Raw genomic sequence first — 12,595 nt, forward strand, 5'->3', positions numbered from 1 at the left:
GTGGTTCCCTCGGGCAACAGGGGCGAAACTGGCAGAAAAGTTATGATCCAGCCTGCAGAGTCTGGGAAGTGTATGAAGCACTGCATGTAGCCAAAATCAACAGAGGAAACTGTTGCTCAAAAGCACCAACCCCAGGTAAGAGAATAGAAGGTGGTCCCAGCACTGAAATGTAATCTTGGCTGCAAGGAGTCACAAACCTTTGTTCAGTGTTATCACCCTCACGTCCACCCTCTCTTAATTCGTTCATTCGCTCACTCACAATCAGCCATTGGGAAAGTTTCCTTTAAATACTCTTAAATTGTAGGACAAGTTTTATATGTCTGAAAGTTGTCCTGTGATCCAGATGATGCTTCTTTTTCTCATTTAAATGCTAATAGCTTTGAGGACATCATCTACAAGAAGTGCTGGGAGCCAAGCTTTTCTCCTATCTTTGCACAGCACAAGGTGAGCACCTGCCAGCAGAATTTTTACATTTTCTCATCCTTGTTGCATGCAGGACTGGGCAGTTTTGTCTGAAGCCGTTTTTGCATGCATAAATGCACACAAATATGTGGGTAAGTTTGAGTGTGAGTGAGATTTTGCTGTGGAAATAATACTTTCAGGAATCAGAATTATGTTCAGATGCCTGGCAATGTGGTGGATGGAGCCAGAACAAAGAGCACATTGTGACCACAAAAATCACTTTTCTGAGCGAGGGCCAAGTTCTGTTCTGGAAACAGCGTCTTAGCTGACTGTTAATGGTTCCAGTGATGATCCTTTAATTTAGGCCTAAATATTATTACTGCTTTTACTTGAAGGACAAAGACGGTGATGACTTATCTGACAAACACAACTTACAAAGGTTAATACAACAAAGAGATGGAGGTAGTTTACCTCATCAAAGTGCCACTACCTCACTGTGAAAACACTGATCAAATGAAAAAGACTGAAATTACAAAAGACTGAAATTACTAGAGTGAAAGTGTTGACACAGATAAGGGAAAAATGGGTTTCAGATAAGATAAACAATTACAAACCCAGCACAAAAATTAGGGAAATTTGTATTTGGTAGATTATTACTCTGTGGGGGCGAGCGTTGTCATCTTGGAGGATCGAGTTTGGTCCCAGACTGTGAAGATATGGGATTGCCACTGGTTGCAGAATCTCTTCTCAATATTTCTCTGCATTGAGATTGCCTCCAATGATGGCAGGCCTCATTTTTTCAGTGAGGGAGATGCCACCCCACACCATCATGCTGCCTTTATGAAAAGGTTTTACTCTATCGGTGTATTAATCAGCATAGCATTCTCCATGTCTTCCCCACACTTTTACCCTAAAATCCAGCTGCTGTAGGTAGGGAACTGAACTCACAGCTGAATGTAACATTGCTCCACATATTCAGGTCTGATGAAGGTCTGATGCTGAAACTCATCACTGTGTGTTTAAAGGTCCACTTGACCATGCTGTTAAAATGAAGGCATTTCACTTATTTCGGAGAGTGCCTAGTTAATCCACTGACAAAATGATGGAGGTTTTCCATTGCTACATCTTATTTACTATGTTGCATTCCTCTTCTTCACTGAATGTATTGTTGGGCTACATTGTGTCGTGGTGCTATGATGTCATGTTATTATGTAGCTGCCATGGCCTTTGGTGCCAAACCATATCGGACTGAACTGAAACAAAGTGGACTGCTTGGTGGAAATAAATGATAAGGTGATCAATGAAAAATGATGCAGATGTTTATTTGACAGAAAGCTTGACAGGCAGAAGCTACATTTCTGTCAACCAGAATGCTAGCTAGCTAGCTAGCTGACAGGAAGTCAAGCTTAGTAGGCGGGTCATTAGGTAGATCCAAAGTTTGATTGAGACAGCGATTTCAATATGGAAGCTGCCGAGGATTGGCTTCAAGAGCTATTTGAGTCCGCTTACTGTAAGTAGACGGCTGACGTCACACAGGCTTTGTCAAATTCTTTCTACAGTCTTTGGTAGCTCCAACTTTTTAGGACTGAAAGGTAAGACTGGTGCACCTACAGAGGGGTGCCAAAAAAGGGGGACAGTATGGGCTGTTTTATTGTGACCCTTTCAACTTTTGCTATATGGAAATGCAAAAAAACGGCATGCCTTACTGCACTGAACTGAACTGGACTACTTGGTGGAAACTCCCTTTTAGAGATAAAAGTATATACTAAAGAGTGCCCTAAATAATAGGCAGGTGATCATGATTGAGCGATGGTCAATGAAAATACATGCCCATAAGTAAAGGTAATTAAGCTGGGATATAATACAATCACTACCTTTCTGACTGCGTTGTGCCAACTATGAAGTTTGGTGGAGGAGAGATAATGGTGTGGGGGTGTTTTTCAGGGTTTGGACTGAAGGGCAATCTTAGTGCTTTAGCATACCAAGACATTTCGTACAATGATGCGCTTCCAACTTTGTGGCAACAGTTTGGGGATGGGGATAGAGCAGAGCAAGGACTATAAAGACATGGTTTGATGAATTTGGTGTAGAAGAACTTGACTGGACTGGCCTGCACAGAGCCCTGGCCTGAACACCATCGAGCACTTTAAAGATTGACTGGAACAGAGATTGTGAACAGGCCTTTTTTTGCCTGACCTCATAAATGCTCTTCAGAACGAATGGCCACAAATTCCCAAAGTAACGCTTCAAAATCTTGTTGAAAGCCTTCTGAGATGTTATTGCTTCTAAATGTATTTATTGCTGTGAGATAAAAAGCAATCTTCCTGTGCCTTTTGGAGAGCTACAAACAGCACTGTGTCAACCTGCTGACAGACAATGAGCTCTGTAGAGCACTAAGTAAAAATGTGACCCTATTTTTAAGGAGCTTATACTTTCAAATTAAAACTAATTCTCCTGATTAAAGAAAAGATTTGCAGGGTGGTCTCTTGAGACAAACTCGTCAAAGTGCTTGAAATATCAGAAAAACACATTCATCTCAAGTGCTAAAAATTAAACTGTCATTCAGACGTAAAACATCAGTCCTTACAGCACATTTAAAGTTTTAGGAATGAGAAGGAAATAAAATATCTTTAGCCAAAGAAGGCCAGTTAAATGTGCTTAAAACTCCACAGCTGTTATTGTGCATTCGTAGAGTCGTACGTAACTTTCAGCAGAAGTTTCCATGTCTGCTGTTACTGAAAATGATCTGTTATCATGCTTATAATACTGTGAACTCCTAAAAACACTATTTCATGTATCTCAAACTCAAATATCTCTTTCCATATCTCTAGCTTATATAAAATCTCGTCACTACATTTTCACCTCAGCCCAGGATAGAATCTGAAACCTTCTATGGTTCAGCACAGAACAAAAACACGAAAGAGACTGCAGAGCATACAGTAAGCTGTCATCTCTCTCTGCACACACTGAAGCTGGTTTTACATTACAGATGATCTGATGAACTGCTGGAATCACAAATGCTGATAAAACAGCTGGCATCGTGCCCTGCAGGCAGCAGAAAACCCCGTTCAAACCTCAACTGGAATGCAGCTTCTTCTGCAGGAACTAAAACAACTTTATACACCACTTAGATAGATGTCAACAGCAGCTTGGAAAAATGCACTGCCAGCATTTTTTAATCACAAATATTGCAGTTCAGGCCCACTGAGCAGCAAGAGCATTAATATCCATGAAGCACCTTGGATTCCCATGAAGCAGAAAAGAAAAGACTCTGGGAATCAAGGCTGACAGATGATTTCATTTGTCCTTCAGTAAAGTGGCGTGGGTGAGGAATGTGCAGCATTGTGGCTTTTGAGAAGGCCCAACATCTTACAAACCCCAGCCTTTACTGAGTAGATAAACTGTCCTGAAGAGGAAAGAGTCTACTTGGACTCATCAAACTGTCCTTTTCTTTTTGACCTCTGCCAAGTTTCTTATAAAGAACCTGCAGACTGAAGGCCATATTGTCAACATCATGGCTTCACATGGAAGAAAAGTTGAGCAAGACAGCTTCTTTTGACCCCATTCAACCAAAATGTTAGAGCTGACAAACTTTCTCTCTCCAGACCGGCTTAATAATGAATCAAGTCCACTTAATTTAAAGCTCCAGGCTGAATGAGAGGCTGATAATTCAGGTGTGAAAGGACGGTGAATAAAATATGATTAAAAATGGGGAAAAGGTTTAATTTTCTCAATGAGCTTTAGAAAATCTTCACAGGCGGTAACTCTGTGACTTTGAAACATCCAATCAGTGTTTGAATAGAGGAGCAAATTAGGCATTTTAATCAACATTTCTGACGTACTATCAAATGAATTACATTCCTCACCCTTTTTATAAATCAATGGCTACATAGCCAAGATAAGACTTTTAATTTCTGATAAGTTGGACCCAACAATCATTACATTGTCTGCGCTCGGAGTCGCTCAAATTGACTTTGCAGGTCAAATGTTCAATAGAGAAAAGTCAGTGTGAGCCTTGTATGAAGAAACTTTTACCCAGTGAATGATAAAGTTTATTTAACTTATTTTATCTGTATAATACACATTGAATACTCACTTATACATCATATTTAAAGTGTAAGATGAGGACAAAGTGAACTTTCAAGTGATGAGGCATAACACAGATCTATTTTAAAGGCAGCCCCTTGTTGATTGATAGAAAAAGAACACATGTATGCACCCCTCAAGCCAAATCCTGTTGCACATTTTTCCTCCACACCTCATGTGTGGGTGGCAGATGGTAGCTCACTGGTTGTCACAGTGATAGAAGATGGAAATACAGGCGACTTATTCAAAGCAAGCAAACACCTCCTTGGTGAGAGACACTCTTGTGTACTATAGCAGCTGTACAGGGGACAAGAAACCGGAACTAAATGTGCATACAATCACACAGGACAGGGTTTGTTCTTCTCTTTAATCAGCTTTCATTAAAGCTGGGAGTTTCAATAGAAACAGCAGTGACAGAAAAAGTCATGCTACTTTAAGTGACATACTGAATGCTTCGCTGAAAACTATTTTTGCCCGGCAATACCGGCTACATTTATGATCTGTATTCTCACAGTCAGTCACTACTTACAGTCAAATCAGTTGAATGTTTCTCTTAAAAGAACATGAGATGTTGGATTAGGATATATTCATATTTGTAATGTAGAAAAAATGTAAGTATTTATTGTTTCTGTCGTTGCTTCATGAGATTCCAACATCAAATTTGAAGCAATTTTTTTTTTTCACATCACATCACAAAACCAAATGTATGGAATTAACACTGTTTCAGACTGAGTGAGTAATGGCTACATCTCAGCATCACAGCTTGATTTGATTTCAACGTGCTTGTTAACAAGTCAGCACTTTTAGACCGCCTGTGTGAGTGCCATGTCTCGCACCTGATTTTCACGTCTCAGAGAATCTTGGGAGTAGAAGGCTCACCTATTTTTCCCACAATCCATTTTTGTATCCTGGCAAAAATAGACAAGAAAATACTCAAGAGAGAGTCATATCTATTTGGTTTTAGTAGGTACGCATGCCCACATGAGTAGAATATATTTCCAATGTATTTTGACCTTTGGTGCCCTAATGTTTGGAAATAAAATGGATTAAACTTTTAGGTTAGGAAAAGTTAAAAGTAACAGTCCTGATCTGTAAAACATGATAGCAAACTTTTTAACAAAGTGAAAACACTCTAACCCAGCCAGCATAACTTATGTACCTTTGTAAGCTAAGCAAGCTGCGTAAGTAAGTTAGCTACGAAGCTAACATAGCTAAAGCTAAGATCACAGAGCAGTTACGTAGATATGTAGCTATATTAACTTAGGCTACATTTGCTAAAGCCCATATTGCAAAAGCTCGCTTGCTAAAGCTAACTTAGCTACATTGGCTTATGTAGTAATGATAATTACATAGCTAGCATAGCTATGTTAGCTTTATGTTAGCTATGATTTGTGGTTTCTCAGATAAACAGTCTGTGAGGATGTCCATCAGAGATGTGTGGTTGCAGCCAGACCCCCCTCTCTCTAATGCCTATGGATAGATAAACATGATAAAGTGCTTCTTAACTCCTCTCTCAGTGAACACAATTTGACAAAGTGCCTCTTGAGTACCTTCTATGAAGACAGAATTTGAGAAAGTGCCTGGTTTAGTTCTCATTAGGTAGACTAAATTTTCCAAAAAGCCCTCAAGGGTACTTTTTAAATGGATAATACATCATGAACTGCCTTCCATGCACCCCATTTTGGGATAAAATGCCCTTCACAGTTTCCTTCGAGTGGGCAGGGTGCCCACATGTTCAAAAGTGGAAAATGAGAAAATGCCATTGAAATTAATTGTCCACCAACATCCTACCTAGTGCACCTTTGTAAAATCAATAAAGGTTTCATAGTTTCTCATCTGTTTATACAGAGGTCTGTTAGAGGTAATCATAATCTTATCCATATTTTGAAAACATTTTATGTTAAATATTTGATTTTTTTTTTTTTTTTGTGCTGGTGCCCTATTGCATCAGCTGCCCTTTTTTTTTTTTTACCAATTTTGCCCCTGCACCTCAAACATCCTGAGTCTGCCGCTGGGTAATATGAATATGGTATAGTAACAGTTACACTTCCACTTTGTGCTTTTCAGGAGTAAGAGCCTGGGTAAACATTTCTGTGGAGAAACTCACTTCATTTGTACAGAATGCTTTATTCTACATTTTTTCTGGCTCAATTTGGATATACAATGAATCAAATCACGTGTAGGGAGCTTTGTTAGTGTAAAACTTGTGATGTAAGACAATGCTGACACATCAGAGAGATGCAAAGTGGCACACTCTGGGCTTATTATCACAAAACAAGGCAAAGCAACACTTTTGATTTACTGTAAAATACAATTTGAGCATCAGCTTAAAATCAGCAGATAATCTGAATCATGAAATATATGACCGCAGACTTGGTGGAAAAATCTTTATTAATTAGTTGTTAGATTATAAATTAGGATTGTTGCTTTTGTTGCTTTCTGTGTCAAGATGTTTTAAATCTCTGTTTTAAGTACAAACTGAACTCTCTGAACCAGCTGGCCCTTGAGGTATTATTAAAGTTGTTTGAATCAAAATTAATTGAAATAAGGCTAAATGGATCATTTGGGCTGGTAAATAGGGACTGTTATATTCAAACGTTTCTTCTTACACTGAAATGTTTTTTTCTTATACCTATAACGAAACGTCATGAGTTTTGCCACCTTATCCCGCTCGTGTGGTAATGAGGATCTTTAATGAATATAATGATTCAAACTTAGTTTAAGGTTTGCCTGAGCAGCGTCTCTTCGGTGGCTCCTCTGTCTCAATAGCGTCTGTAACACGGTAGTAATTCTCGTCTCTGCTGGCTGATGGGCGGCTCAGCTCGGCGCTGCCCGCCCTGTGGGTGTGTTTAAGTCAAATGGGCCTCTGCATCCACCTGCTAGCGCCCTGCCTCCTACAGTCAGGAGCGCCCAACTTTCCTGAGGAGCACACGCTGCGTGTCTGGACCTCTGTACGCCACAGGGACTTTGTTTCACTCCGCTTTTTCCCACGAGATGTTGATTGTGCTCGTGCGAAGACAGTGCATCTTCGCCCCACAGTCTCGCTAACGACTGTAGTGAAGAAACATTTTTTTTTTCCCCCTTTTTCTTATTGTTCTCTGACAACTCCGGAGCCAATACCCGCGCAGAGCGCACAGGTACACACTTCCTCCTGAGCAGGACTGTCAGAGAGCTGCCCCGGGATTCTCTATTATTATTGATCTCTGCTGGAAACCAAAGTCATTGATCTGTTGGGATTGGTTTGTTCAATGACTTACAGGACTCGATTGGAAGTTATATTCGGAAAGCTGTAACATAAGGTAAGACATGATTTTCTGTTGCTTTGTACTTAGAGATTTATTTGGAGCCTGCTTTAGTATTTCTAGTATTTCTAGGAGCTTACCTGTTTACATCTGCGCGCTTTTTACCACTCCTTTTATTTTCAGAACGCACCAGAGACGAACATATTACAAGTTTTAACTCGTAATTGGAATAATTTATGATAATTATAACATTAAATGAATGCTATAAATGATCAACTTAAATCTCATCTGAATCACCCTTGGTGCTGTTGTTGAGTTTACCTCGCGCGCTAATAGCACAGCAGACTGTTTACTGTTCTGTTGTCCATGTGCAGCCAAAGCTGCCAGTCTGTTACGCACAGCCCTCTGTCTGCACTGTATTATGGTTCAGGAGCATTGATCTGCTTCTACTACACATGTTTATATTCATTCATCACAGGGATAGATATCTATTTATAAGATGTAGTACTGTGTTCATATTTTTCAGTTTTATATAATGATAACACTTTTAAAGCAGAAGGAAGCATTTGTGACTGTTATGCTTCTGATTTGTACCAAATGCCTCAGTGGATCCACTTTACTCTTTTAAAATGCCCAGAAGAACTCCTCTTATTTTTTTAACTTTAAGGATGACTTTTAATGGTTACATTTTATTTGTTCATCATATGGCTGCTAATAACCTGCAAACACAGACCATAAAACACATCAGTAATTGTGCTGTTTCCCATGAAGATGTAATATTGCTTTGTCTTGCCAGACTTATTTAAAGTGTTTATTTTATTCCATTACTTTTTCCATATTACAGCTGAACTGGACCTGAAGTTGAGTTGCACTTAAGCATCCTTTTGCATGGCACAAAATGACTTTTAATTGCAGACCCTCTTTCCTGTGAGTGCACTTACTTTCTAAGTGCTCTCTCTCTGAGCAGAGCCTTGTTTAATTTCATCGGCTTGTGCTGAAGGAGTTGTGTCTCCGAATAAACAGCTGGATTGTTTACAAATTGTCAGTAAATAGCCAAGGTTTAAACAGCTGCTTATGCTCATGAAGCCACTTTAGCAAAGCAGTCTGAAGATTCTCCAAATGAGCGTCTGGGATGGTGACCTGGTCAGAGAGTCCAGGGGTTTTAGGAGAAGAGTGTTGTTGAAGTGTTGCACCAGTGAGGTCTGGATGCTGGCGTGGGAATAGAGTTTGATTATGAAGTTTAATCCAAAGAGGAAATGGTAACTTAGATCAGAGATTTTCAAACATTTTTTGCCCATGGCACACTTAAGATCAAGCCAAATTCTCAACATCGGGCTTGTATTCTTGCAAAATCACCTCCTTAACTTTACTTGATGTTTAGCTGAAGTAGTAATGCATTGTTGTTCAAATTTACAATGCATACCTTTGCCAATTTATACAAATACGCTCTAAAATTCACATTTTTTCATTTCAGCCAAGTCAGCCTTAATCACAGTTGTTGATTAAACCTCTGAACCCCTTGGGATCACTGACGATCCCAAGCAATCCCATGTGTTATTTACATGATCTCTGGAGTCATAAGAGCTCTGTGGAGTAAATTGTGATCTGTAGCTTACCTTATTGCAGATGTACAGACAGCTCTTGGTATTTAAATCCCATCCAGATTTTTTTTATTCACGGCACAAAGCACACTGTTGATTAAAAGCTTTGGTACTATAAGTCCACGTTGCTAAATCAACTGAATCAATACGTTTGTGAAGGAAAAAAAAGTATGCTGAAAGGAAATTGAAGCTATCTGAGTGTAATAAATGATTTGCAGATATATCTTTGTAAGGTGCCAGTTGAACATGGGGTAAGAAAAGTAACTTAATACACTTGCCTTTCATTGGGGTTGCAAGGTATCGAAATGAAGTATTGATATCTGTGTTGTAATTAGGTCCAGTAGGTACTGGATATGTTGGTACCGGTACCATGTTTACGATACTCATTCCTATCAAATTTCTTCTTCTGTTGTTTTCTTGATGGTAATGACCAATCAGGGCAAGCCAAAGATCTATCAGAGACAAGAGCTGCCTGTTTGAGAGGCAGGACAAATAGCCCTCTGTGGCCAAAATAAAGAAAAGAGGGCATTTGCATTACTAAAATGGACCTTTTACAAACTGTAATACCACATGTGTGCAAAATGTGACTTGGTTATTTGGAGATAAATTATGCACGTTGTTATTTTTCCTCAGGCCTGTAAATGTAGATGTGAAAAGGCTCGGTCAATGTCGATCTGGGTTTGATTTGTAGGAAGTTTTTTTTTAGATTCCATTTCTGTTTTGTTCTTTTACTTGGTCTTTCTGGTCTTATAACTTTTGATACATTCATCTGACATCCATGCAGCACACGTACCCTGATAGTCCAGGTTGTCCTGAAAAAATAGATGTTTCTAACTTGATTGTGCTTTAAAGGGTTGAGACTCTACAGGCATTATTGAAGAAAAACACAGGACCAAAAATTTAAAAACTGGCTTTGGGTTCCAAGAGTTAAAGCAATCTGCTGTTACCAATTTAAAACTTTTTGTACCTTGTATTTGTCATTTTTACAAAACCTGTGAAACACATGTAGAAACATCTCTACTTCATTTATGTTACTGTGGAAATCAAGCATGGTTGTAAAAATTCTCACGGTACACCAAGACTCTCCAGTGTGCCGCTCCATTCAAGAACCACTAACTAGGTGATTAAATCCATCTGATGTTGAATGCAATGCCAAGACTTGGCCTGTATGACAGGGATTCAGATGATTTGTGACATGCGTGGATCATTATGGTCGCTCCCTGCTGTCGATCATTCATTAACTCCAGCCTTTATTGATGGCCACCACCACTTTGTTTGGGACACTTGTTAAACCGTCCCGGTTAGCATTTCAGCCTGTCATCATTTGTAACCTCATCCTTTCAGCCAAAGTTAATATTTTGTTAAGATGCACCAGTAACATTGTTTTTCCTTTGTCTCCCTCTTGAATAAGTGTGAGGACACGCTTTAACCCAGCATTACTGAGCCTGTAATTACAATGCAGCACACACGTGTGGAGTCATGACGTAGGAATGTGTTTTGGGTGCATGAAAGGGGACAAAAAAAGCTCCTCTCATTTGAATCAGAGTCATCTTAACATAAGTTTGTCACACAGGAGCACGCCGTTTAAAAGCAAACAAAGCTTGTGCCAAGTGGATGTGTCATCATTTTAAGTTTGGTTCCTCTCCACTGGGGCTCATCAGTTTTGCAGAGATGTTGGCGTAATCTTCACACCTCGTTGCTGCATCGCAGAAGCTTGGTTCCACTGGGAGCTTTGCATTTGACATCACACATAAATTGCAAACAGACTGCTGCTGCAGTTGGGAAAGTATCTTCTTCTCTCATGAGTCTGTTTGTGTTTCTCCTGCAGAGTTTTTTTTAAAAAAACACACCTTGTTGGGGAGCCATGCAGCTGGATGGTCTGTGGACGGTCCACGCCCTCCTGGCACTGTCCAGCTTTGCTCTGGGGAACCCGATGAGCAATGACCCGCTGGCCGCACCCCGAGTTTTCATTTCCTTCAAAGGTAGGAACCTGAACCCCGTCTCTCTTCTTTCTAACTGGCCTACATTCCTGCTTTGCAACTGGTGTTCTTGAGTTTCCTATCCTTCTTATTCAGTGTTTGTTTCTTAAACTCTGCCACGTGTTTGCTTGTTGTATGAGTGATGGCACACCGGTTGTATAATTGGAGCGATTGCGGCTTTGATACGTGCTGAGGATTTTTGCAGAGGAGGAACTTGCAGCATCACCAGACTCTCATGTTGCGCTGCAGAGCAGACCGCACACAAATCATGCAGGCAGTCTTCATTTGCTTCCCCCTCCTCAAACCTTCAGGCACTGTAATAATCACCAGATGCATCCACACTGGCTCAAACTGTACGGACATTTACAAATGCAAACATGATTAAGGCACAGATTGGATGTATAGCCTGTCTTGTTTGTATCTGCCATCAGCTTCATTATCTACCTCATAATTGGAGCCACAAAAACACATGGGATACTAAGACATCATCTTATAAAAATGATAAGAATCATCTTTTCGGTCTATAGCTGTTTTACTCCCTTAAGAGACAGACTTGGACTCCAGAGAGCTGTGTTTTCAGGGGCCGTATAGATTAGGTGAGATGGGTTGCTGGGTTCCGAGGGTTGCAGAGTGAGAGAGGGTATTATCAAGAGCAAATTGCCAGGATCAGCCAAGCAGAGCGACGTCCCAGAGGCCTGTCCTACTCCGAGATCAAGCCTTTGATTAGCACCCGGAGAAAAGCCAAGGGAGCGAGCGGCAGCACCCCTGTTTGCTTTGCTTTCCATTTCCCACCGCTCCTCAGAACAAGTTGACTTAATTAAGTGGACTGGCACGGTTCATTGTTAAAGGCGTTTTCCTGCTTTAATCAAGTAGGATTTAACACACCAGTGAACTCACATCCAGAGCTCAGCAGTTTCTAAATATCATTTTAGTCTGTTTTAGACACAGAACTTTAGAAGTGATGTTGTTCTGCTGATCTATAGGCTTCCAGACTGGTGTATAGGAGCATCTTTGGCTGGCTGATCTCACCCATAATATATTAGAAAGCAGCACACCACTCGCACTCTTCTTTGGCTGACACGCCGAGTGGAAAAAGCTCAGCTCTGCTGCTTACCTGTGTGTTTGCCTCTCCGGTCAATATGAATTTCACAGTCTGCTGCTACTGCCTCTCTCAGAGGAATGCACCCCCCTCTCCATTCAATATTATGACTCTCTCTCCCTTAATTGCTTTTTGAGAGGCCCATGTAGTCCTTACCTTGGCAAGCTGGCTGCACTTTCTCAGAAG

General features: G+C 40.3%; 1 protein-coding gene across 4 annotated transcripts in view; it reads left to right on the top strand.

The window, feature by feature from the left end:
* Positions 1–7,403: 7,403 nt before the first annotated feature.
* sema3fb (sema domain, immunoglobulin domain (Ig), short basic domain, secreted, (semaphorin) 3Fb) overlaps positions 7,404–12,595 on the top strand; it is a 97,876-nt gene continuing 92,684 nt past the window's right edge. For all 4 annotated transcript variants that reach the window (XM_041782730.1, XM_041782731.1, XM_041782732.1 and 1 more), the window contains exons 1-2: positions 7,404–7,787; positions 11,160–11,313. In XM_041782730.1, the coding sequence (XP_041638664.1) occupies positions 11,196–11,313 (118 nt within the window). In that variant the 5' untranslated portion in view covers positions 7,404–7,787; positions 11,160–11,195. The remainder of the gene's footprint in view (positions 7,788–11,159; positions 11,314–12,595) is intronic.

This window comes from Cheilinus undulatus, linkage group 3 (genome assembly GCF_018320785.1).
Source record: "Cheilinus undulatus linkage group 3, ASM1832078v1, whole genome shotgun sequence".
In the NCBI taxonomy this organism is placed as follows: domain Eukaryota; kingdom Metazoa; phylum Chordata; class Actinopteri; order Labriformes; family Labridae; genus Cheilinus; species Cheilinus undulatus.